This window comes from Tyto alba, unplaced genomic scaffold, assembly GCF_018691265.1.
Source record: "Tyto alba isolate M040663 unplaced genomic scaffold, T.alba_DEE_v4.0 Super-Scaffold_26, whole genome shotgun sequence".
In the NCBI taxonomy this organism is placed as follows: Eukaryota; Metazoa; Chordata; class Aves; order Strigiformes; family Tytonidae; genus Tyto; species Tyto alba.
The window spans coordinates 19897567-19920552 of NW_024881300.1; the positions used below are offsets into that span (position 1 = coordinate 19897567).

The window sequence follows — 22986 nt, forward strand, 5'->3', positions numbered from 1 at the left end:
GGTAATAATGAAAGAGCACAACCTGCTCTGCCCTTGTGAATATTTGAATTGCAATCTTCAGCATAAACTGTTCTGATCTATGTTGTGTCCCCATGATAGTGTCAGGCTGTAGGGGCCATCAACTTGTCCTTCCAGTAATGCCATATCTGCAACTGAAATGTCACCAACTTGTGCTTTCATACTGGCCAGTGATCTGGTTTTAACTCTGATCAGAAAATGAGCTTTTGGGAATGATAAATTCCCCTCAGATTAAGAAATACAAAAAAAAAAATATCCCATTAATTCATGTAAAGTGTGTGGAAAATGCCTAACTTACAGCTGAAGAAAGAAATCTGTAATAACATCCAAGAAACCCTGAATTGGAAGGGGATAAAAAAAAAAGGGGCAAGTTACAGTCATGCACTATGTTTTTGAACCTTTGATTGCTTAAATGGTAGGCAGGCAGAGTTGCACTGACTCATGGGCTTAGTTGACCTACATTTACCTAGCTCTGATCATTCTCCAGGCACTGTGTAGATTTGTTAACGTTCTAGTTTTAAGCTGCAGGCTAGTCATAAAGGACTGTAAGCTGTACTAAGATTTTGTTCATGATTTGTTGCATTTTCAAATGTTAAACTTCAATATGCAACCACTCTGCCTTAAAGCAGAGCTTCATTTTCATACTTTACTTATAAAAATGGACTTTATTTTTCCATAAAGAGGATAGATCGGCATAGAATATTTTCAGAAATGGATTTGCCTGAAATCCTACTATTTAGGCTGTGATACAGCTGTAAATATATGGCCAGTGGTCTTCAGAGCACCTGGTTATGGGTTGTTGCTTGCAAATTCAGTATCTAAAAAACAAAAAACAACAACAACAAAAAAAAACACACAAAAAAACCCCAAACAAACAAAAACAAACAACACCCCCCCAAAAACAAAACAAAAAAAAAAACCAAAACAAAAACAACAAAACCCAACAAACCAAAACCCAATCCTGTTTTTCAGTCTCACAATTTTGTCTGTGTTTTTATAAGCATTTTACCACAAAGTTTCTTGGGATTTGGAAGTTAGAAAACCTTGTTGTATCAAAATAGTTAATCATTTTATGTACTAAGACTTCGGATTTCAGCTCAAAATGAAGGAGAACCTGAGGGAAGGTTGCCCTTCTTTACACTTTTCCAGAAAAAAAAAAATTGACAAACCTTGACAAAATGAAAGAAATAAACAGTGAGAGAGAAATACTTTATTTGATGCTGGGATGACTAATGTAAGAGAATTTTCTGTGCTAATAAAACCCAAGTGCAGTCATATGTGTGTGCTCTCTTTTCCTTGCCAGAAAACAGACTTCTCTGAATGGTTCATTTTCTTCCTCTACTCCAGCCTATCCTGACAGCTTTAAGCATAAGCACACTTTGTGGAAGTAGCTTAGTGAGCAAGACTGTATGGCTTATGGTATACATAAATAATTTCATCATTTCAATTTATATGTGAACTAGTTTTGACTTGTTAGGCCTTCTGCTTAGATAGTTGATTTCTTCCTTGCCACCATTAAGTAAAAGCTGTATTTTTAACTTGTGTGTGGAAAGGCAGTTGAAGTGGGAGTATTTGCAGCTTAAACTAATTTGACTGGAGGATCTGAAGCTGTTGGTTATTAGATGAAAGCCACGTTAATGCTTCTTGAAAGGAGAAGTTGACACATCATTTTCCTAGCTTTCTTGTAGAACAGGTGATGTCAAGATGATGATGCATCAGCAGTGCTATTTCTACCCATTTTTCTAGGACAAGCAGCTGTGTAACACACATTCCTCCTCCTTGTATTCCTCCAGGAGATCCTTTGTGTTGCTAGACTGGAATACTAGTGGAGATTTCATTGCAGTGGGGTAATGTTAGTATTCGTTTTTAAGTGCTTAAGGAGAGCACATTAAAAAAGCAGTTGACATGGGGAGAGCTTGTAGGTCAGGCATTTCAGTCGTTTGGGGTCTTCAGAGAACTTTTTCTCCCCCTTGAAATTAGTTCTGTTGCTGCTGCTTTTGTCTGCATAGTTAAGATGCCATTTAGTCAGTTACAGTATTCAGAATTAACGTACAAACATAAAAATATTCTTACTTTCATTCCTGTGTGATAGGAAAAAAATTTTCTTCTGTAGATTTGTTTGGTTAATTTGTTTTATGTAATTTGAGTTATAATCTAGATGCAGTTAGCATCTCAAAGATGTAAAGGTGATAATGATTAAATGTTTTGTGCAAAGTGGTGTAAAATCTGCTGGAGCACAGATGTAGGTTGCACTGTTTTGATCATATTATAGAGATTAATTTAGAGACTGGTTCCAGTTTTGTTGCAGCTGGAAACACCAGCAACTGACAATCAGGAGGGTTTCTGATGTTGACTGAAAAAGAGGTATTTAAGATGAGTATTTTTTTTTTTTTTTAAAGAGAAACAATGTTGGGAGGCAGGTACTCCGTGCAGGGAAATTTGATCTCTTACAGCATGTCAGACTGAACACTAAAATTGGTGACAGCAGCTCACTAGTGAGTTTTGAAAATACAGGCTGAAGGTTTTTTCTGCTGTACCCGCTTCCATAGTCTCATTTGTTCAATATTATTAACTTCTATTATAGAGAAAATACACTACAAATGTGATACACTTTAAAAAAAATTTCGCATCTGTGGAGTATTGTATAATATTGTAGTCTCACAGGTTTAAGTATTTCAGGAAGGTGGCAAAGATACACGGGTCTTCTGATGTCTTCTCTTCAGTCCCAAAGGAAAGACTTCAGACCTACAGTTGTATCTGGTTCTTTCAAACATTTCCAGGAATTTTGTTACAATTTTTTTTTTGTTGTATTCTCCAAAGCTGTAGTGAGAACACTTTGAATTCATTCCCTGAACTTTATTTGGAAAATCTTGATATGTGGAATTGAGGCAAATGAATTAAATCTGAAGTACTGGTAATGTAAGAAAGTTTAATTAAAAACTGGAGCACCCATGCCACCAGCAGCTTCATGTGAAAAGAGATACCATTTTAGAATTGCACACAGTATATTTAATTTTGCATTGATTTTTTTTTTTTTTTTTTTAAATTTATGTGCTAATTGTTAGTGTCAACAGCAGAAAGGAGAGATCTGTATGTTGCGTACAATCTTGCCTAATGCTGTTTCATTTTTAAGGTTTACTCAGGCATTTTTTTACTTTTATTTTCATCCTTGGTCTTACAGGCGTGAGCATCTGCAAGAAGGCATTCACATTTGAAAACTCCCAGAAGTTCAGAATTTTTGTATATCTTGAAACTAGCATTTTAAAAAAGGGTGGAAACCAACCCTTGTGAATAATTTTCTACTTAAAGGGATTGGTTGTTAAACGTCAGTATGGAAGATACGAGAAAAAAACCCATCTCTTAGTGATCGTGCAGCGTAAGAAAGACTTTCTGTTATGTTGGTATATGTTTACTCACATTAGATAAAATCGTGTTAATTTTAATATTTTTAATAGTATATTGTACACCTCTGGTTAGTGGTCAGATCAGATTACAGTGGTGAATCGCAGAATGGAATAGATCCACCAGTATGTTTTAGGTTATTTATTTTGCTTTTCAATTCCAAAGATGAGGTTTGGGAACACTGACAAGAAAGTGGGAAGGCAGTAAAGGTATATTTTTTGTTTTGTTTTGTTCCCCCCCCCCCCCCCCCCGCCCCAAGAATTCCACAAAGCCTTGTCCTTTTCACATGCCCATGCCCCTGCTTCCCCCCAGAGGAGGCTTATTTTCCACCTGTTTTTGTTACACAGCTGTGAGTGGAAGATCATTGAAATTTATATGATGCTGTTTTGGCATTGCTCTTAATCTGTGGCAGGAGTCAAACTCACCAGACTGAGATATTTTAAGGGATCCTTGAATACACTTAATGCAAGGTTAATGATTCCTCTGTAGAGTTAAATAATCTGGGGAGAAGCAGTAGTGTGGTGTGAAAAACATGTTCCTGAAAAAATGAAAGGGCATCCCTTCCCATGAGCCAGAACAGAAAGCTTCTGTGTAGGTTGCAGAAATGGTTTGAGAAGGAGAGGGAGATCAGATTTGACTCTGAATTAAGCCTCTCAGAGATTATGTATCTTTAAAAGTAAGTGTAGGGGGTAACGGTTCAGTCAGAAATTTTCAAAACTTGCCCTCGGTGTTCTCTTAAGGGTTTTTCATCCAAATCCAGTGTTGGTGTGAGACAGGACTCTATTCTAAGCATTGTTCCTGCTCTACCTTATGAGTTACCCTTAAACCACTGACTACTATTTAGCATGCTTGTCAAGCAGATGCTTTTTTTTGTCTGAGGATAAACATCAAAATTAATTTTTGAAATGTGTAATTGAATGCTAAACAGTATTCTTGCTTGGAGAAAGCTTTTTTTTTTTTTTTTTACTTGTAAATGAAATTTATGTAGAGCTTTAAGTAATTAAGCTTCAACTTTTCACTGGTAACATTTTTAATATTTTGTGTTTGTTGCCACACATACTTTGTATTATTGATGGTCATAGGAATGGATTTTGCCAACTGGGACAACTTAGCTGACAATTCATATGTGTTGTCATAGTGATTGTGCTTGTCCCTTGCTCAGGTGACTGTACAGTTGTAGTTACTGTAAAGTAAAGGCTGCTGATTTATTGACATTTCAGTCATGTCAGTATGTCAACCAGTTTACCTCCAAGCCAATCACAATCTCTTGCCTGCGTTAGGGCTGACCATAAGCAGTTTGTATCTGAAAGCCACTTTTTCCTCAGATCTTGTATGGTGAAATCCCAGTCTGTTATCTGTGCTTGGGACCTCGAAGTACTGTGACATACACACAAGCTTAGAGATGGATACAGCGTAGGGCAGAGTAGAGTTTGGCATGTAAAGGAATCAATTTGGTGTAGTCCTCATGGGTATGTTTGTTTCTTACGCAAATGTACACCTGAAAAATATTAAAATTGGAATTGAAATAGTCTGAAATGGCTTTGGCAAAGTTTTAACACATGCTAGTGTATCTGCTCTGTGTTTTAAATGTTACTTACAGAGCATGGGTAAGTTAATCCTGATCGTGAGTAGCTTGTGTAGGAATTATACAAATAATTGGATTAAACTTTTGTTTGATTGTTCCAAGTATTAGACTTTGTCAGTTTAGAAAAAAGCTAATTTCTTTGAAATTATGTGGAATAATCTGGACTGTAGAAGCTAGGACCCCCAGAAGCTCATACTGATAATGAGATTATTCCTTGCAAGGGTGTATTGCTTTTATAAAATCCTAGAGCTTTTGCTTAAAATTGCTTACTTCTTGGTCATTTCAGTTGCAGAAAAATGTTTTAAATTTTGAGTTAAAGGTTCAGAGAGTAAGTACTACAGTGATGTCTTTCTGAAGCTGTTTCACAGCTGAAACAAGTATTTTTTTGACACAGAGATCATTTGTATAGCACCAGGCACACTGATTAATTGGGATGTAGGATGGACGGACAGCAGGCAGGGAGCTAGTGCTGTATTTCAAATTGCTTAAAATGCAGTGGCTTTCCCCCCCTCTGTATCCTTTTTTGTAGAGATTGTTACACTTTGCCAAGTGATGTGATACCTTGGTTCTTTTTCATTTCAGCACGTAGTTGTGCCTTAAAGGTTAGAAAATTCTGTCGTGCTGGCAGAGGGTGCTGTGTGTGCAGCTTGAAGAAATCTATTTCTTGAGAGACGAGGCGGATTTGAGAGGCAGAGGACAGGAAGGTTGGTTAAGTTGGGTAGGTTTAATGTCATCAGTCATATGACCCAATAAGTTTAGTTTGAAACAGTATTTTTCTCAGCTTATTATGCAGGGAACTTTTAACTGTTTTACTTTGTGTTTGCAGGCATAAAGCATTGTCAAATAAAGCCTCATAAAAGTAAATAAAATTCTGGTTTCTTCAGGCCCAACTGGGATGGGGTTTTTTGCACTGTAGTTTGACTAGGATTAGTTTTTGGGTTAGATGTTGGTAAATTTTTAATGTCCTGTTTTAAATTATGAAGAAACAGTTGCGTAGACACAAGATTTTACTATGTGAATACATAGTTATGTAGTAAAAGAGCTCCATTAAGATGATATTAATGATCACTTTGTTTAACTTTTATCATGTCCATATATTTTAAAAAGAAGCACCTTCTTTTTCTCAGAAAGATTTATCAGGTCTGTGATACCTTGGTTAAAAACATTGTTAAATGAAAAGACTGTATCATTATATTGGGGAGTTAAGGTTATATTTATATAACTTTTAATAGCCTATAGTTGAGATTATTGTTTTGTTTTGTTGCATGACTGCATCAAAAATACCTCCTAAAAACATAATTTAATTATGATTCAGCAAGTGTTTTTCTTAGGCATGTTTTTGGAATATGATAAATTCTAGCTGGTATGTTACTGAATAAAAATGACTTAGTTATATTGAGGGCATAAGCTAAGTTTAAGTCCTGTGCCAAGAACTGGAAAGCCATTCACTGAAATACAGTTTAGGGATCCTGTTTGGTTTAGGTGTTATACTGTCACAATTGGTAGTTAGCAGTTGGTTATGTGAAAGTTTTTTAAAGCATTAACTATTTCACTGTGTTTCATACATTTGTATCACAAATGTTCCAGTTTATTTTGACTGTTAGAATTGTTTGTTGGCTAAACCAAATTATCTTAATATTTGTTTAAAAACACTGAAGGCCATTAAGATGGTTAAACTCTTTTCACACATAAGTGATACACATATAAATCACTGCGTGTAAGAAAACTACATTTTGTAATTGCTGTGGAATTTAGCTTAAACTTAGGCTTTGAAATCTGTGAATGTAGATGGGTGTGAGTCATGCAAAGAGCAAGTACATTAGTTTTATTGGAGTAAACCACCTAAAAATCTGGAAAAAAAAATACTGTGATTGAATTACTGTATCTACAGCTTGTAGTAACAGCCTACACTTCACTAGAGACAACTTCTCAGATTTTGAGAACTTTTTTCTGCGGTTCAACTCCCAATCTCCCAGTAGCTACTAGTATCTTGATAGAGCCAAGCTAAGGATTTGTCATGAGCAAGACTTGACACTGATGAAAAAGCTGGTGTCAGCCCTGTTTTTCTGATGGAAGGCTGGAGGATAGGTAAGAATTATCTTAAATGCCCATGAGAGTACGCTATAGATGAATGGGAGTGATAAGCAGTAAGGTACTGGACCAAACTGACCTGCTTTTATCCATAGCCATAATCTTTGTGATTAGCGACTGTTAATGTGAATAACCTTCCACATGCCAAGAATATGTTGTTAGTGGTATTTTCCAGTCCTCTTTGTCAGTTTGTTCAATTCCTTGTTCAATTTTTCTGTCCCAGTATCTCTCTGCTGTCCTGAATGTTCAGATGCTATTCAGCTAATTACAACTGATGGTGGAATTTTATAGGTGCAATGAAATGCCAAGGTCAGGCCTTTTTATTGGGAATGTTTCATTTTCTGTAAACTAAATATAAACTCTCATTTTATTGTGTGGTTTTGCTTTTTTGTGGTCACGTTAGGTACTTGTTTTTTTTTTTTTTTGATGCAAAATATCTAAAAGGGTGCAGGAAGATAATGCTGGTAAAAGACATTTCATCCTAGGTTTGTTGTGTAGTTTTTCAGGCACAGGGGTAACAATTTGTAAGAGCAGCTGTACCAAAATTGATGATATTTAAATCTTTTGGTTTTTTTGTGTTTTTTTTGTTTTTTTGTTTTTTTTTTTACATCTAAGCAGTTTCAGTTCTGTGTTTGTGTGGTACCGCTAGTCTTATGTAAGTCATTAGTTTAGCAGAACTCTGGAAAAGTACTTACTGTTTTTTTTCTGTTGTGAAGAGTAGATACCTGTTGTTTTAGACGGTAAACCAGCTTGTGTCTGGAGCTCATGCACACTCACTGATGCAACTTTTTGCCCTGCATGTTGGTTTAAAAGTGGTCACGGGATGAGCTGCAGTTTGTGCTGTGATTACCTGTAGTGGGAATTTGAAGGAAAATGCATTCTATACAGTTTTAGAGCCTAAAATACTTTGCTAAAGACTTGGGAAGGAATTAAGATGAGAGTTGGGATTCAAACAGGTGAGTTTCTGGCTCCCAACACACAGATGGTCTTAAATGATGATATCTTAATAGATTTTTACAATGAATTTATTAATTTTATTGAATATAAGTCCTTCTTTAACAAAGAACCTTCTCTTTTATTTTTAGTATATTTTTGGAGAGTTCAGCCCAGATGAATTTAATCAGTTCTTTGTGACTCCACGATGCTCTGTTGAGGTAAGATCTACTTTAAACTTCTTTTAGAAATAACATTTTAAAGCTACATCTCTTTGTGGATTTGAAATATAATAATGCGGTAATTTTTAATTGTTCTCTTAGCTTGCTAGTTTACAAACTGAAGATACTGAACAGGAGTCTTCTTTCCACGTATGTGGATGTTAAGGCAATTTTTAGAAATAATAAATTAATTATTCCACTTTCTACTTGTCATCTTTCAAAGCTGGAATAGCTGACATTGTAGTGGTAGGATGTTGAAAGTGAGTTATCCAGCGCTATTACCTCAGCTTTGATTGCTTTTTTTTTTTCGAGGTGGATATAAAGAAAACTTTCAGCAGTGTTCTTGGTTATAAGGTGGGCTTCTAAGTCTTGTGGACCTTTTGAAGCACAGGGATTCTTAATATTTTTTGACAGGTGGAGCACTGCTAACCATCAAAGCTATGCTTACAGGGAAGGCTGTGCGTGAGGTCTGAGAAATGAGAAGTGGATCAATAATAACTAATAACGGTGGCACTGAGAACCACAGAGTGGAAACAGTTGTCTTTATGTGTTTGAGTTCATAACATACTACCAATAGTATTGTAGTCTCTTATTCTCTGTAGTTCTTGGTAGAGAATGAGGAAACGATTTTCCTTGTAGGGATGAGTGTTATACCCTTGTCCTAATCTCCAGATTTGAAAAATAATTTTTCTCTGGGTCACTTGCCATGTTTTTTCCTCCAGACGCTTCCATTCAAACATTTCAGTCATGCTTGCATCCTCCCCCCTCAACATAAAGGAAATGAACACTTCAACTGTAGATGGGGAAATCCTTTTGTCACATTTTTACAAATCTGAAGACCATTGTTAATTTGACTTAGTTTCCTGTAACAATTTTCTAAGTATAATTAGTATAATATGCCACTAAACAATAAAAGTGCATGAAGGGAATGGGCTGGGGTGGAGTAAGTTTAGAAAGAAAAAGGTAGCTTCAACTTGCCCTTAGGGGTAGCTTTGTATCTTCTCTGGTAGGTAGGAGGTAATGGAGAATAGATCATCATGTAATACGTGTTTCTTCTGATTATATTGCTGTTTTCCCACCATTAAATACAGTAGCAGCAGTGTGACATTTGCATCCTATTGTGTCACCTTAAGTATTCTACATCCAGCTATTCTAATGCTTATGTTGTGGAAGATGAAAATGTCATATCTTGACTTCTATAAAGCTATTATTGTAAAGTATGTTGAGGAAATGTGAATGTACAGCATTGGAACCAGTCTTACTTCATTTTATAACTTTCTCAAGTGTACCAGTTACTGGTTAGCTATCAAAATAAAAAACTGTGTTGAACGATGTTCCTTAAGTTTGTCCTTGATCTGGTTCAGTTCAATGTTTTTTAATTATCTGGATGATGAAATAAAAATCATGCTTATTAGTTTTACACTGTGCAGATATTTCAGAGAAGAGTGATCTGAAAAAAATCAGGTGAAATTCAAGAAGGACAAGACAGATTATAATACTGCAGTGGTGTTTGACATACATTATGTTGGGGCAGTGCCAGTTCTGGGAGTCCCATCATACGTTGATGCTGGTGTCCTTCTGAAGTCCCTTACCCGTAGACTGAAGGGTGAACTGAGGCAAGGCACTGGTTAAAGCCAAAAGTTGTCTAGAATGTCTCCTTATACATGGCATCTTTAATACGCGTGCTGTCAGGTACCTGCTTACTGTAATGATTCAGATGACACAGTTGTACGAAACGGGTCAGCTCAGAAATCGCTGCTTCGCAAAGGCGCTGTTGATTAACCAGATATGTAGGGGCCCGATAGGTGGACTACTTTATTTTTTTTACTTTGTATTTTTTAAAGGCCTTTGAAAGGGACAGAAGCAAGAACTACAAGTTTTATCATAAATTGTTGACTGTAGACTTCTAGAGTAACTTTTTTAGCTCTAACTATAAAATTATAATGAATCTGTGTTCAATATTAATATGGATAATGGGTTCTTAACAGCTTGGAGACTCTTTCTGACCAACGGATTCTTGGGTTTGACCTTGAAAATTGATGTATTAAGATGTGTTATAGCTTATAAATGGATTTTACAGTATGTGTTCTTTTTATGCACTTTTTTATAATGGAATTTTAGGAATATTTTTTGTGCTACTTCCAATGCAGTGTTGTCTGCAGTGTTTTAAGAAGGTAATATGTAAGTATCTGTCTCTTTAGAGAACCAAAGCCTTCAATGGAAAAGTCTTGATATTTGTTAAACCATTACATTTAATATTTAGAATAGCATTGTAAAACTGTGCTGTACTCTCAATGTTTTATCTCCCACTGCAGAAACAGTTCAGCTGTTCTCCAGGCAGCTGCTGGACTGCAGTGTAGCAATGGCTACCAGTTCATGCAAGCTCTGGAGAAGGCTTTCAGCTCCTGGGGGAGTTTGGGGGCAGGCAAGGGGGGATTAGAAATTGCCCACCTGTGGTTACACCGTAGCAGGGTGTCAGCCCTGTCAGCCACCGAGTCCATAAAATGATGTTTTATACTAGATGTATTTCCAATCCAGATAGAAACTGTATGCTGCGGATAGGCAACTGATAAAAAATTTTTGGTTTTGTTAAATATGATTAAGCATACACCTTTGCTGAAACATTTCATGGGCAACACTATAGCTGAACCAGGTTGAGTGTCAAAAGGTTTAGGTATGGCTATTGTCTGTGCAAAACTTTGTTTCATCCTTTCACAGGTAATTTGGTCTACCTTCAGTTTTTGTCTAAAAAGAGCGTATGTTCCTCACTTTAAAGTTGTGGTGAGTTAATGTTTGTGAAGGAAGATTCTGATGCTGTAAGGTTAATTACTTGAGAAGTAGCCGATGGTGTGTAACCAAGATTATCTTTAAGTAATTGTGGTAATCTGCAAGGATGCTACAGTGTGGGATTTGATAAGTATAGAAGCATGAGTTCAAGACCTATTCTCAGAAAATCAAACCTTAATAATGATGTTATTTTTAAAGGATTCGGATGTTTTGAATTAAACTGATACTGAACGTTAATAGAGTTGATTTGTCCTTAAATAAGTTTCATTTCTTTTTTTGTACAGCTCCCTCCATACAATGAAACAGTTTCATGTGGTATTAAGTCCACAGGTAAGTTTCACAATGGTAAGAAATCAACATCCATTTTTTTAAAATGTAAAGATTGTGACACTTTCCTTAGATTTACTACAACCTCTCTTTAAATTTAAATCTTTAGAACTCATTCAGCAGATAGATACCTGGCAGGTTGTTTTTTTAAACATCTTTATTGAATAAGATCTGTGAGAGCATTTGAAAGCACTGCACTGAACTTCAGCTAATGAGCGTGGCCATACTTACTCCTACTTGATTGTGCTGCTATACAATCTTAATGTCTTGCTGAAATACTGCAGGATATAGATGTAAAAATGAGGGGGGGCTGAAGTTTGCTAGAGAATTTAGGCTGAGGAAACAAGTAACCAGTGTGGTGTTGTATTCAGCTGGCCCTCCTGGAAGAGCCACAGCCTGCTGGTTTTCTGGCAGTTGCAACCTGAAGACAGCTCTGCAAGCAGTGCTCTATTCAGCGTTCCCATCGACTCTTGTTTCTGTCTGGCTCAGCTATTTTTTGGAAAATCCTTCTTTTTTTTTCCTTTTGGTGAAAGTATGACTCTTGGTATAAAAATGCATTACGGAGTTCCTGTCTTAAAGCTGTAACAGTCCCATGTCTACTCTGTCTCAACCCATACACATTACAACCTGGCCTTACTTCATAGTTATATAAAGTTGATAGTTAAGTGAGAGTTGCCATGTGATCGTCACTCTATATAGTTTAAAGCAAAGTTTTCACAGTATTTTAAGCAGCAGGTAAATTAGTGTTTGTTTTTTTCCCTGACCCAGGGGAGAGCAAGGAAGCTGAGACTTACCCAGATGTATATGAGAATGATACAAATGACATCCAGATCTACTTCAAAATAATGCAAGTGTCTGACTGGACATTTCTCAAAAGTACTTAAGAGGACCAAAATGCACATATTAATGTTTAAGAACACCTGATCATTATGCTTAGCGACTTTGGCCTTGCATTTAAAGGTAAATAAGATAGCCAGTCATAAAGAAGGACAGCAGATCCCATTTGAAAGCAGATGTGCAACATTTCTGGAAATTTGGGAGCTTTATTTAGTAGAAGACCAGTTTTAGGTCCGTGGGTAGTTTTAAGTGGACATTTGAAAAGTTAGTTAAAAGGACCATAGGATATGAATTGTCTGTTGTTGATGACAGGGGCATCCAGTCATATATTGCTTTGTCTAACTATGGATTTAAGTTCTGTTCTTTAAGACTGAGATTTTAATGTTCACAAGCCATACAGAAAGTTGGTTTGTACAAATGTTTTTCAGATCATTCCTAGACCCCGAGAGAACCCCTCCCAGCCATGAGATTAGGTAATGACAGCAAATTAGGTTTTGCCTGAAAAATGTCTTTAACAAGCTTGCACTGTACTGTGCATGCATATTATCACTGTGATGGCTGCATAAGAAGCTGTGGAAACTAAAATGGAATGCTATGCTTATGCAGAATATTTATAATAAGATGACATACACTGACCATGTTGTCACTTCCCACAATCTAATTTTTTCTATACTTATCTTCAGTATTTAACTTCATTACAGAGTTAGAAGATCTGTTAATACTTACTAGGAATAATCAAATAACGGCTGAAGCTCTAATATGCAGAACTCTGTTCAGACTAATTAGTACTGTGTATTCACAGCTTATGCTATTGTATGTAGACTTTGTCCTTGGAGCATCTGTTGATACTTGTTTCAATATGTGTGTCATGTTGTTCGTGGCAGATACATCTCTTTCAATCCATTCAGAAAAAGCACTGTGAACTAGACAGAAACAAAGATGCCCAGAAGCAAAGCGGAAAATCAAAACAAAGAGGAAAAAACTACCTCTCATTTTTTTTCAAATGAACTTGACACAATCTCATGGCAAATGAGCTTCTGCCAATCATTCCACAGACTAACTATACAGTAGTTACTGGTATTTATTATTCTAATCCTGCTGTAAGGTGTAAAGTTTCATTTCTCAGCTGTAACCTCCTGATATTTATGTTAAATACTAGAATATCAGTTATGCTCTTGGCAAGATTTTACCCTACGATGTTCATGTCGCTCCTTCAACTAAATTACCATTGTGCCATAATTGTGATGGATGCGTTTTGTTTTCTGCTCCCCACTTGCCTGGAGTTAGCTCTTGGGATTGTCTAGTGTACAGTAAGCTGATAAGTTCACCAAAACCAGGGGAGGGCGGAGAAAAATACTCGCTTGGATTTCTTTTTTTTTTTGCTAGGTTAGCTTTTGGTAACACAAGTGCTGGAAGCTTTCTGTGGAGAATAGAGGATCAGGACAGGAGTGCAGAAGTGAGAACTCTCACTTTTGGCTATGGTAGACTTAACTCACCCACAAAAGGAAACCACGTTCTTTGTTTTGAAGCAATTATTTTTAACTGGGATTTTGGAAAAAAAGCAGAAGTGCCTGATTATTTTTAACTGGTAGGCATTTGAAATATGCCAAATAATTAATTCTTACCATGGCTGGAGGAATATTACATGTTACCAGTTGTTGCTTGTGCTTTTTACTGTTGTAACAAAGGGTAAAGAACTAGCTATTGGTTCATGCTTGAACTAACAAGTTGCTTCATAAGCAGATGAACTAATGAGGAGTAGTTTGTTGTGGATTGTGTTCCGTATACTTTAAAACTCCATGCCCTTCATTTGCAAACAAATTAAGCTGTGTCTGGTTTCCAGCTGTGTGTGCCCTGACAGGTCAGCCAATGTATAGTGCTGATAGCATTGCTGCTGAACAGTTAGGTGATGCTTGAGATCTCCCAGCCCTTCCCTCTAATGTGGATATCAGGCAGCAGCTTTCCATTTCCCTGCCTCTAGGCTACTGATTTTTTTTTTTTAAAGAAACTTAAACATTCTTTTCTGGTTGGTGATAGCTAGTCATTGATTGCAGAAGTAGTTGGTGAATGGTGGATTGACAGGCATGGTGTTATAAAATGCTTTCTCATTGGGTGTAGGGGAGAGGTGAAGAAAACTTGAAATTCAGGCTCGTTAACATGATGTAGAGAAATCAGATGTGAATGGAGAGGTTTCTTCTCATTTTGAGTTAAGTTTCCTTTAGTCTGACTGGCAGCAAGATTGAAATTGATGTGAAATGTGTTTAGTCCTCATTTAGTTTGGTTAATAGATCAAAGCAGAAAAGCAATTAACGTCCGTATTACATATCTTTGTTCATTAATTCAAAATATGTTGGTATTGCATGTGTAAGTCAGACCTCAACACACACTGAATGTTTGCTACTATTCATTTGGTAATAAAAAATACGTACTCTCTAGATTCTCGTTTCTTTCATATTTTTATGAAGTTAACATTTTTATGAGTGGACTTTCCTAGAAAGTATTTGGACAGTTTCAAAACAGTTATGTGGACAGTTAGGTATCCAAACATTTTCCACTGGACTCTGTCCTCCCAAAGGATTATTTCCTTAGGTGTATGAATAACTTTTTTTTTCCTTAGGAACTGTTGCTTGCTTGTTGTTGTGGGTTTTTTTTTGTTTGTTTGTTTTTTATTTTAAAACCACGTACCTTATTTTTAGTAAGTGTCTGTGGTATACTAGAAAAGATACATTATGTACAACATGTCAACAAATTCAAGTTGCACAAAATCTTTAAATTTTAGTGGTATATCCACTTACATTCCTTTGGAAGTAGTATCTAGTGTTGTCTGGTTCTCTAATAACAGTCTTAAAAAATTGAAACGTGTTTTTTAATCCCTCATCTTCAAAGAAACAGAAAATATTAAGGTTAATGTCTTTGAAACAGTAACATACATATCATAGAAAAACCTACAGAACTTATATATATGTGAGCTTACCTTTAACATTCCCGAGACTCAGTTTCATTAATTTTATCTCTTTATTTGATAGTTATGGCAATACCTGTAGCTGAAGTATTCAGTGTTACTAGGTAGCACGCACACATTAAACTAATTCAGTTCCATGAAATTGTATTGCTCTATCACAAAATACTGTCAGTTGCACTGTAGCCTGCCATGAGAGTATTTCTTAGCATTTCTTCAAAGAGCATGTCAAAGTTCCAAGATAAATACATACATAATACCCAATAAAACCCAAACCCAATCCTGTTCATAAACTTCTCAGTACTGCTTGTATGTGCAAGTTAAATGCTGACTTACGTTGAGGTGTATCTGTTTGTTGTATTTCTTGTCACAAAATGATATAGTCCTGTATATAATAATTCTCAATATTAATAAATTCAACTGTGATTAAATAAGTTATTGATAAGCCTACTGTTTCAAAAGCTGTAATTGCATTGTTTCCATACAATTAATGAAAATATTTTTATGATAAATCTTTACACACTAGGAAAACCAAAACAATGCCCCTGAAATTGAACTCCAGACATGGAAATTATTTTTGAAAGTTAAACAAGGTAAAGGCTTGGGTTTTTGTAATTGTCAGTGGAAAAGACTGGCTTTAGAGGAACTGTGGAGTTAAATATTGCACCATATTTTATACACAATTATCCAGTAATTAACTTAATGCAGAATATTTCTAAAGTCATTGGACTTTAATAGTTTTTTCTCAATAGGTAAATTTAATAGGTGTTATTTGGAGGAACTGTGCAGTGATTTGGAAAATTACATACTCTGTCTTCAAGAAAATTGGTATTTTGAAGTAATCAGGGTTGAGATAGAGAGTAAGAACTATTTTTGTTTGAGGGGAGGCTTGTTTTCTGAGTTGCAGGAAAATGTAGGAGTTTTTTCTTGATTTTGTAGGTTTTTGATTAGATGTCATACACTAACTCAGGTTTGCTTTCTCTTGTCCAGGGGAAGAGTATCAGAGAATTGAATTTGGTGTTAATGAAGTTATTGAGACACAGTCATCTGTACTAAATAACAGCGACTACAGTATTTCAAGTACTCTGAATCCTCAGGCTCCAGAATTCATTCTCAGTTGTGCACCTGCTCAGAAAACCCCTGACGATACTCTCAGTGAAACAACCTACAACTCTGTTGACTGCCAGTTCACTGATCCAACCCTCGCTTTGGACAGCAGTTCTAATGCTGAAAACGATGGCTTGTCTGGAGGCCTTGGACAAAGGGAGCGTAAAAAGAAGAAAAAAAGACCCCCCGGGTACTACAGTTACTTAGAAGATGTGAGTGACGGCATCACACCCACAGAAGCTCTTGTAAATGGCCATGCAAATTCATCGGGACTAAACAGTATAAGCACGGAGGATACGGAACTGACGGGAGACATTCCCTCCCTGGCCACACCAAGGACTTGCAACAGCCCGGATAACTCTGTGGACTTCATTAATGAAGCCGTCTCTGATGATTCTGTTTCTAGCGCACTAGACAATACCAGGACTGCAGGGCAGCCTGAGGTATGCCGTGTTACTAATTCTGAACAGTTTTGCATCCCCTCAGAGACTGGCAGAGATAGCCCTTTAAGGACAGCTGTTGTACAGTCTTATGCTGGTACTGATACTACTGAAAATCTTGGCGTTACTAATGGACAAACACTTGAATCCTCTGGTGAGGACACAGCTGCCAATGGGGTAGAATTGCACACTGTGGAAAGCACTGACTCAGACCAAGCTAAGCCTGAGGAAGCTTCACCTACTACTGAGGCAACAGTCCCGGTTGCAGGATCAGTCCCTGTTAATCAGCCTGCAAAATCGTGGGCTAGTCTTTTTCACAATTCCAAGCCCTCTGCTTCCACATCTGTGGTCTATGTTGAGACTAAGTATACCCCTCCTGCCACATCTACTCTGGTCCCTGAAAAACAGGTTGAAGTCAAAGAGGGACCTGTTCCAGTTTCAGAGGATCCTGTAGCCATAAAGATTGCAGGTATAGTTAATACACACGAGTGGATGTTACACTGGAAGGGTATTAACTCTGCTTGTAAACAGGAGCGTGCAATATCGATAGAGAAGATTCCTCTGTTAATGTTCTTAATAAGATGACTGTTGAAGCACTGCTGTGAAAGATGTAATTTAAATAAGCTAGTTTTATAACCCCCTGAGTAAACGTTCCAAGGAGACATTACCAGGTCGTTATCCCAGATGCAGTAAAGCTATTGCTACTTGTCAAACAATATGTTTAAATGATCTGTGATTTAAAATAGGCTGGTTGCATTCAGCTGTGCTCTTGTGATAAGGAGACTATGTTAGAAAAGTTTGTTCTGAAAATGGTGTGCTCTATTATCCAGTACTTAAAATCTTGTAAAACATTGCATTACAAGAAGGGAAGAGTATTAATATATTTATGCCATAGTAGCTGAAATTCCCAAACACTTAGAGTAGCTTAAGTGTAACGTCTAAATAGGTCTTGCTTCAGAAATTCTAAATCAGGAAATAGTTTTTATATTTACTGATTTGCTCCTTGAGAGGCCTGTCTTTCAAATTTTAAAGAGTTATCCTTAACCATTATAAACAATAAACAATTCAGGAGCAGTGCTAGCTATTGCCTGTTGAAGAATAACCATAAGAAACTGTCCAGAGGTTACACCAGAAAAGGCAATGTGTGATACAAAGGCTTTGACCATTGGTCCTGTCATATTTGTGGTTCTAATGAGAAATGCTAGAATGTGCATGAGATGATTTTTGCAGATTCAGTCAGAAAACATGACGAAAACATTCAGCTGGTTACGTTTTGTGTCACTGACTCATGAGGTTTGGAACAAAAATAATTATTTTAAATCTGTGAAGTAGTATGTATGTGAAAAGGCTTGTGCAAAATCCTGCTATGTGCGCTACAAGCTAATTTACAAATACAGTGGCATTTTATGTGTGACAGCTTCAAGTCAAAGTTTTTTACTCTAACCAGCAGCTGACCTGGAGATTTCTATTCAGCATACCCAGAAATAGATACCCACCTCTCATCCCCTCCTTTCTCGGTAACGGTTTCATTACTTAAAACTGTGTGTTAAAAGGAGAGATGTCAGAATAATTTATATTTCTGTGTATTTTTCACGTAGGTGTCATAGATTCAGGTGACTGTATTAGATATGTATAAGCAGATGATTATGGATTGTATAAATCCATACATGTGGAGTATACTGTACTCTTAAGCTATCATTTGGTAATGAATTTTAACTTACCTATTTTGTGACAACTGTAAAGCTAGAACCTCTGCTTGTCATAGATGAAAAGTTTCTTTAATCTTGTCCTAGTTGCTTCAGCTTAAAGTTAACTTTATAGAATTCTACTGCTTCTGTACTATTTTTGGCCACCAGGTGGGAGCAGAGCTTTCTATGTTGTCTTTTAATGTATTAAAATAGCAATGTAATTTTTACACAGATATCTTCTGCACCTTTCCTATCAGCTAGCTGATTTTTCAGAGGAATAATCTGAGTATATAGATCCTTTTCCAGTGAAAAGGAATGAATCTTTTCAGTGTAGCTGTTGTAGGTAGGAGTTACATTGCTGCAATTGCTGTAATTCAGATGCTACTGATTTTAGTATGAAACATTTACTTGAGGATCTGAATGCTGTCTAATCAGTGCTTTGCTCTGTGGACAAAGGTGACTTAATTGTCTGGGGTTTTTTTTTAATGTTCTCTGTCGCATTTGGAAAAATTGGTACATTAGTGCTTTGTTCATACACCCACACTCAAGCATGTTTTACGTGAGTTTCAGATTATGAATTCCAGACAGATCGTTTGCTCAGTTCTGTACATATTTAATTTAAAATCTTCTGCCTAGGTTAACATCACTGAAGAAGGTTATATCGCAATCCTGTATGTTTTTCATTGATAGCTGCAGATTGTGTTCCTTGTTTTCTGTGTGGTTGAGTTGAGATCCTGTTGTTGGATTTACTGGGAATTCACCGGTTTCTACTCATGCCAGTGGGAATGAATTTTTGAGCACAAGTGTCATAGGGTGCTAAACACAGGTAAAATCTAGACCTAAAGCATCTCAAGTTTAGCAAGCAAAATTAGCAAATATTCTGACTTAATGTTGGAGCTCTGAGGCCCTTGTGTACAGTTTCTGTTAGAACAGGTGCTCAGGACACAAGAAGGTAAGTTACTTTTCCAGGGACAAAGTTCTGGTTTGTGCCATAATTCCACCAGTTATTACAAGGGAAGTTAATGATTCACAGGCACCTTGAATATAGTTTAATGCTATTTTATTCAACCTGGGAAAAAAAAAAAAAGTGATTTCTTAGTCTTCAAATTTAAATGAAATCTACACAATATAAGGAGATGTCGATCAGGACTGGAAGATAAACAGACAAATTTCATGTTAGTCTTGATGAGGAAAAAAAAGTACTGAAGAGTTAGTTTTAGCAAGTGTCTTAAGGTGTGTGGTGAGAAGCTTTACTGGCAACACTAGCGAGCAAGTTAAAGGAACTTCTGAAGCAGATGGAACCACTGATGTTTAGTTGCAAAACTCAAGGCAGATAACATCAGAATGGTAGAGAAGTACAGGTACAGCGCTTGCATGTTTGGGAAGGGACAGCCATACTAATTCTGCACGTCCACCGAATTTAGATGCTAGGACGAACATTTTAATAATTCATTTCTAAGGGATAGTAGGGTTATAAGTGGTCCATATTTGTAAAAAAATTACTCTTTCAGGCTTCACTTGCCGCGTTTCACAGTTACTACTCTCTGATGCATAGCCTGATTATAGTTAATAATGCCTTATATAATGTTCTAAGTAAGCAAGGGAAATAAGTGATTGGAAAACTAGCTGTTCTCTGAGGAGCTTTTTAACTGTTCTTGGTAACTAGGAAAAATTTCAGTGGGAGAATCTAAAAAGATTTTCTGAAGAATTTTTTTCTTGAAGTGTTTCCACTGTGGATAATGGAATTGACAGTGCAAGTAAAATTTGTTTACAGCAGACAAATTCAGATTAATTGAAGAACAAAGGCATTTAAGATCTGACTGTATTTGATTTTAAATTAGAAGGAGGGGAATCCAATAAATGCAAGTATGGAAGGATACACCAGAACAGAAATCAAATGCAAGCGTACACTATGAAGAACAAATGGTTGGTAATAGTATTAGAGAATAAAAGGATCTGAAAGTTCTTGGGAGTTGGTAGGTGTCCTTAGTAAAGCTGAAGACGACAGGTGGTTGTGTTTTGTTTTGTTGTTTTTCTGTTGTTGTTTTTTTTTTTTTTTTTTTTTTTTCCAGTATGTGTTAATACTAATTTAAATGGAAAAGTTGGAAGGTAACTATAATTCTGTTGTTGCTGTTGAGAACTTGATGAAAATGCCAGTCTCTGGGCATTACTTCTTAAGGAAGATCTAAGTGCAGCAGCAAAAACAGAAGTAAGATTTGAAAACCATTCTCTTTCAGCAAATGTGAAAAATTTGGATTTACAGGTGAGATTGTTGGAACGATCGTGAATGTAATTTCAGATACATAAATTCAAAAAGAAAATGGCAGTTCTCCTTTCTCCAGAGACTGTAGTGATCAAGAGGAGAATTACTTAGTTTAATTTGTAACAAAGGTGTTTCGGTGTTACATGGTAGAAAAAAAATTTCTTACTGATAAAAGCTAGGTAAGCACTAGAGTGAGTAATTGTGGAACAGAGATGTGTAAGGTTTGGGTTTTTCTTATAAATGACTTCAGAAATTTAATCTGTTGTACTATCAAACTGCATTCTTGCAGAAACTGATTTTTGTGTAGGGTTATCCAGCAGTGTTGTCCTGGCATTTTTTATCATTGTCCAGATTTGAAGAAAGATTTGAGTGACGTACATCATACTTGCCAAATAACCATCTTGAGCCTAGTGTTAAATTGCTAGCTTGTAGCATGTATCTCTTCAGCATGGAGACCACATCCACATGGTTTCTCTTTCGATAAACTTTGGTCTTGCATTGATTAGGCACTTACTGATTGGTTGGTTTGTTTTTCAGATTTGACAGGTATTTGTAATAACACCACCTCCTGAATGAACTTTAGCAAAATGTTTTCGGTTTACCAACAGAAATTTCTAAACCTGATAATATTGTTCTAGATATGTTTTCAAATCAGGGCCATGTTTCACAATTCAGTATGCACCAAAGGCAATGTGAATTATTTCTGGTTAGAGATGTTTGCTTTATAACAGATTTTGAAATTTTAAGAAGGCTTTCTCATGGTTCTAAGTGTGTTTTTCTTCTGATGCTCTTGTAAAAGTTCTGTTAGTTATTGTGTAAATGTTAGATGTGAGATGAAAATGTGGTATTTAATGTAATTGCTGTACAGAAAAATAACTCTTTATGTCAAAAGAAAACTCACTCTAATTGCTCTAGATATCGTCTATAAAGTTTTATGACCACAAGAGGATGCTAAAGGTCCTAATAATTAGTATGATAGGAAAATGGGGAAAAATACAGTTAGCGTAAAAAGGTACTGATAGACATTAAAAATAAATACTTTCATTGTTTTTATCCTAATTTTTAGCAGTACTTAGTTAACAGAAAGATTGTATGTGTGCACAACACATTTCAAACTTTTCTGCTTTAACAATATATTCTGAAATATTTGAGCCTTAATAAGTTAATAAAAAATACATTTCAGTACTCAGAAGGATTTTCATCTGTATCTGTGCTAGATGCTAATGTCTTCCTTTTTACATCTTTTTGCTGTTTATCCTTTCAGGTGTTAGGTTCTTTATGTAATAGAAGACTGATTTAAATATTCTTTTTTTTTTTTTTTTGCATGTTTTTATTTGGTTAGGACTGGTGGTGTCAGCAGGAGGTATGATCTTATAGGTGAAGTTTGGAAGTAGAAGGACATGGATTCTGTTTGCAGTTCTGCCACCTCCTCTGTTTAGTTATGGCTTTGTGCCTCTGCTTTTCCACTTACATCATGTTATCATGTCTGTTTAGATAGTCCTTCTAGTGAACAACTCAAACTCCTAAGATTATGCAGTGTAGCATATAAGGGCTTTAGCGGCCCTCACATTTATTATAAAAATAAAAAACCCTCCTGGTAGACAATTGCTATGTTTATTTGCATTTTTTATTCTCTCTTGTATGTCTCTTTTTCTTATTTTGCAAATTTTAAATATACCAGATCCAATATTTTCCTTAAACAGTTTTTATTTAGGTACCTAAATAACAGGTCAGACTTCCTGGAAAACCTGCCCCTGTTGCTCTCAGTTTCATAATTGAGACAGGTTTATGTATGTGCAGTGGTTTTTAATTTTTAAACTTGGGCCATTGCTGAAGTTTTTGAAAGCAGGAAAACAACAGGCATTATATTATGTATCCTGTTACCTTGTAGATTTTCAAAGTCTTAAACCAGTAAACAAAACACACTGTTCAGAAGACCATGTTAACATCTGTCGTGTTTGCACTAAGGTATTTTTGTTCTATGATGTCTGTTGAAACTTGTAAGCTGAGACAGCTATATCAGCCTTATCTCTCTTCAAAGCAGAATAATCTGGGAAATCATAAAATTGGTGGCAAGGGGTTACAGTGAATGGGGTTTTATACCTATATATTTACATACATAAATAAAAGTATCTGATTTTAGGAAAACAAAAGTAAAAACAAATGGGTCTTCTCAGTTTTATAATTACAGTGATTAGTTTTAATACCAGCATCCTCCTGATCCAAATTCCAGGATATCTTCAGTTGGAGATATGTTGGATTTGAAATATGAGCAGTGTGTAAATGGGGCAAAAAATATTTACTGAAGTTTCTGGGAATCTTGTTAAT

At 36.1% G+C, this 22986-nt stretch overlaps 1 protein-coding gene across 3 annotated transcripts in view; it reads left to right on the plus strand.

The window, feature by feature from the left end:
• USP10 (ubiquitin specific peptidase 10) overlaps window positions 1–22986 on the plus strand; it is a 55456-nt gene that overhangs the window by 13119 nt on the left and 19351 nt on the right. The window contains exons 2-4 of one of the 3 annotated variants that reach the window (XM_042797534.1): window positions 8182–8250; window positions 11322–11367; window positions 16151–17176. In XM_042797534.1, coding sequence (XP_042653468.1) covers window positions 8182–8250; window positions 11322–11367; window positions 16151–17176 — 1141 coding nt within the window. Of the gene's footprint in view, window positions 1–8181; window positions 8251–11321; window positions 11368–12139; window positions 12325–12629; window positions 12675–16150; window positions 17177–22986 lie in introns of those variants that run through there. The other 2 variants (XM_042797536.1, XM_042797535.1) reach the window with 2 other exon arrangements.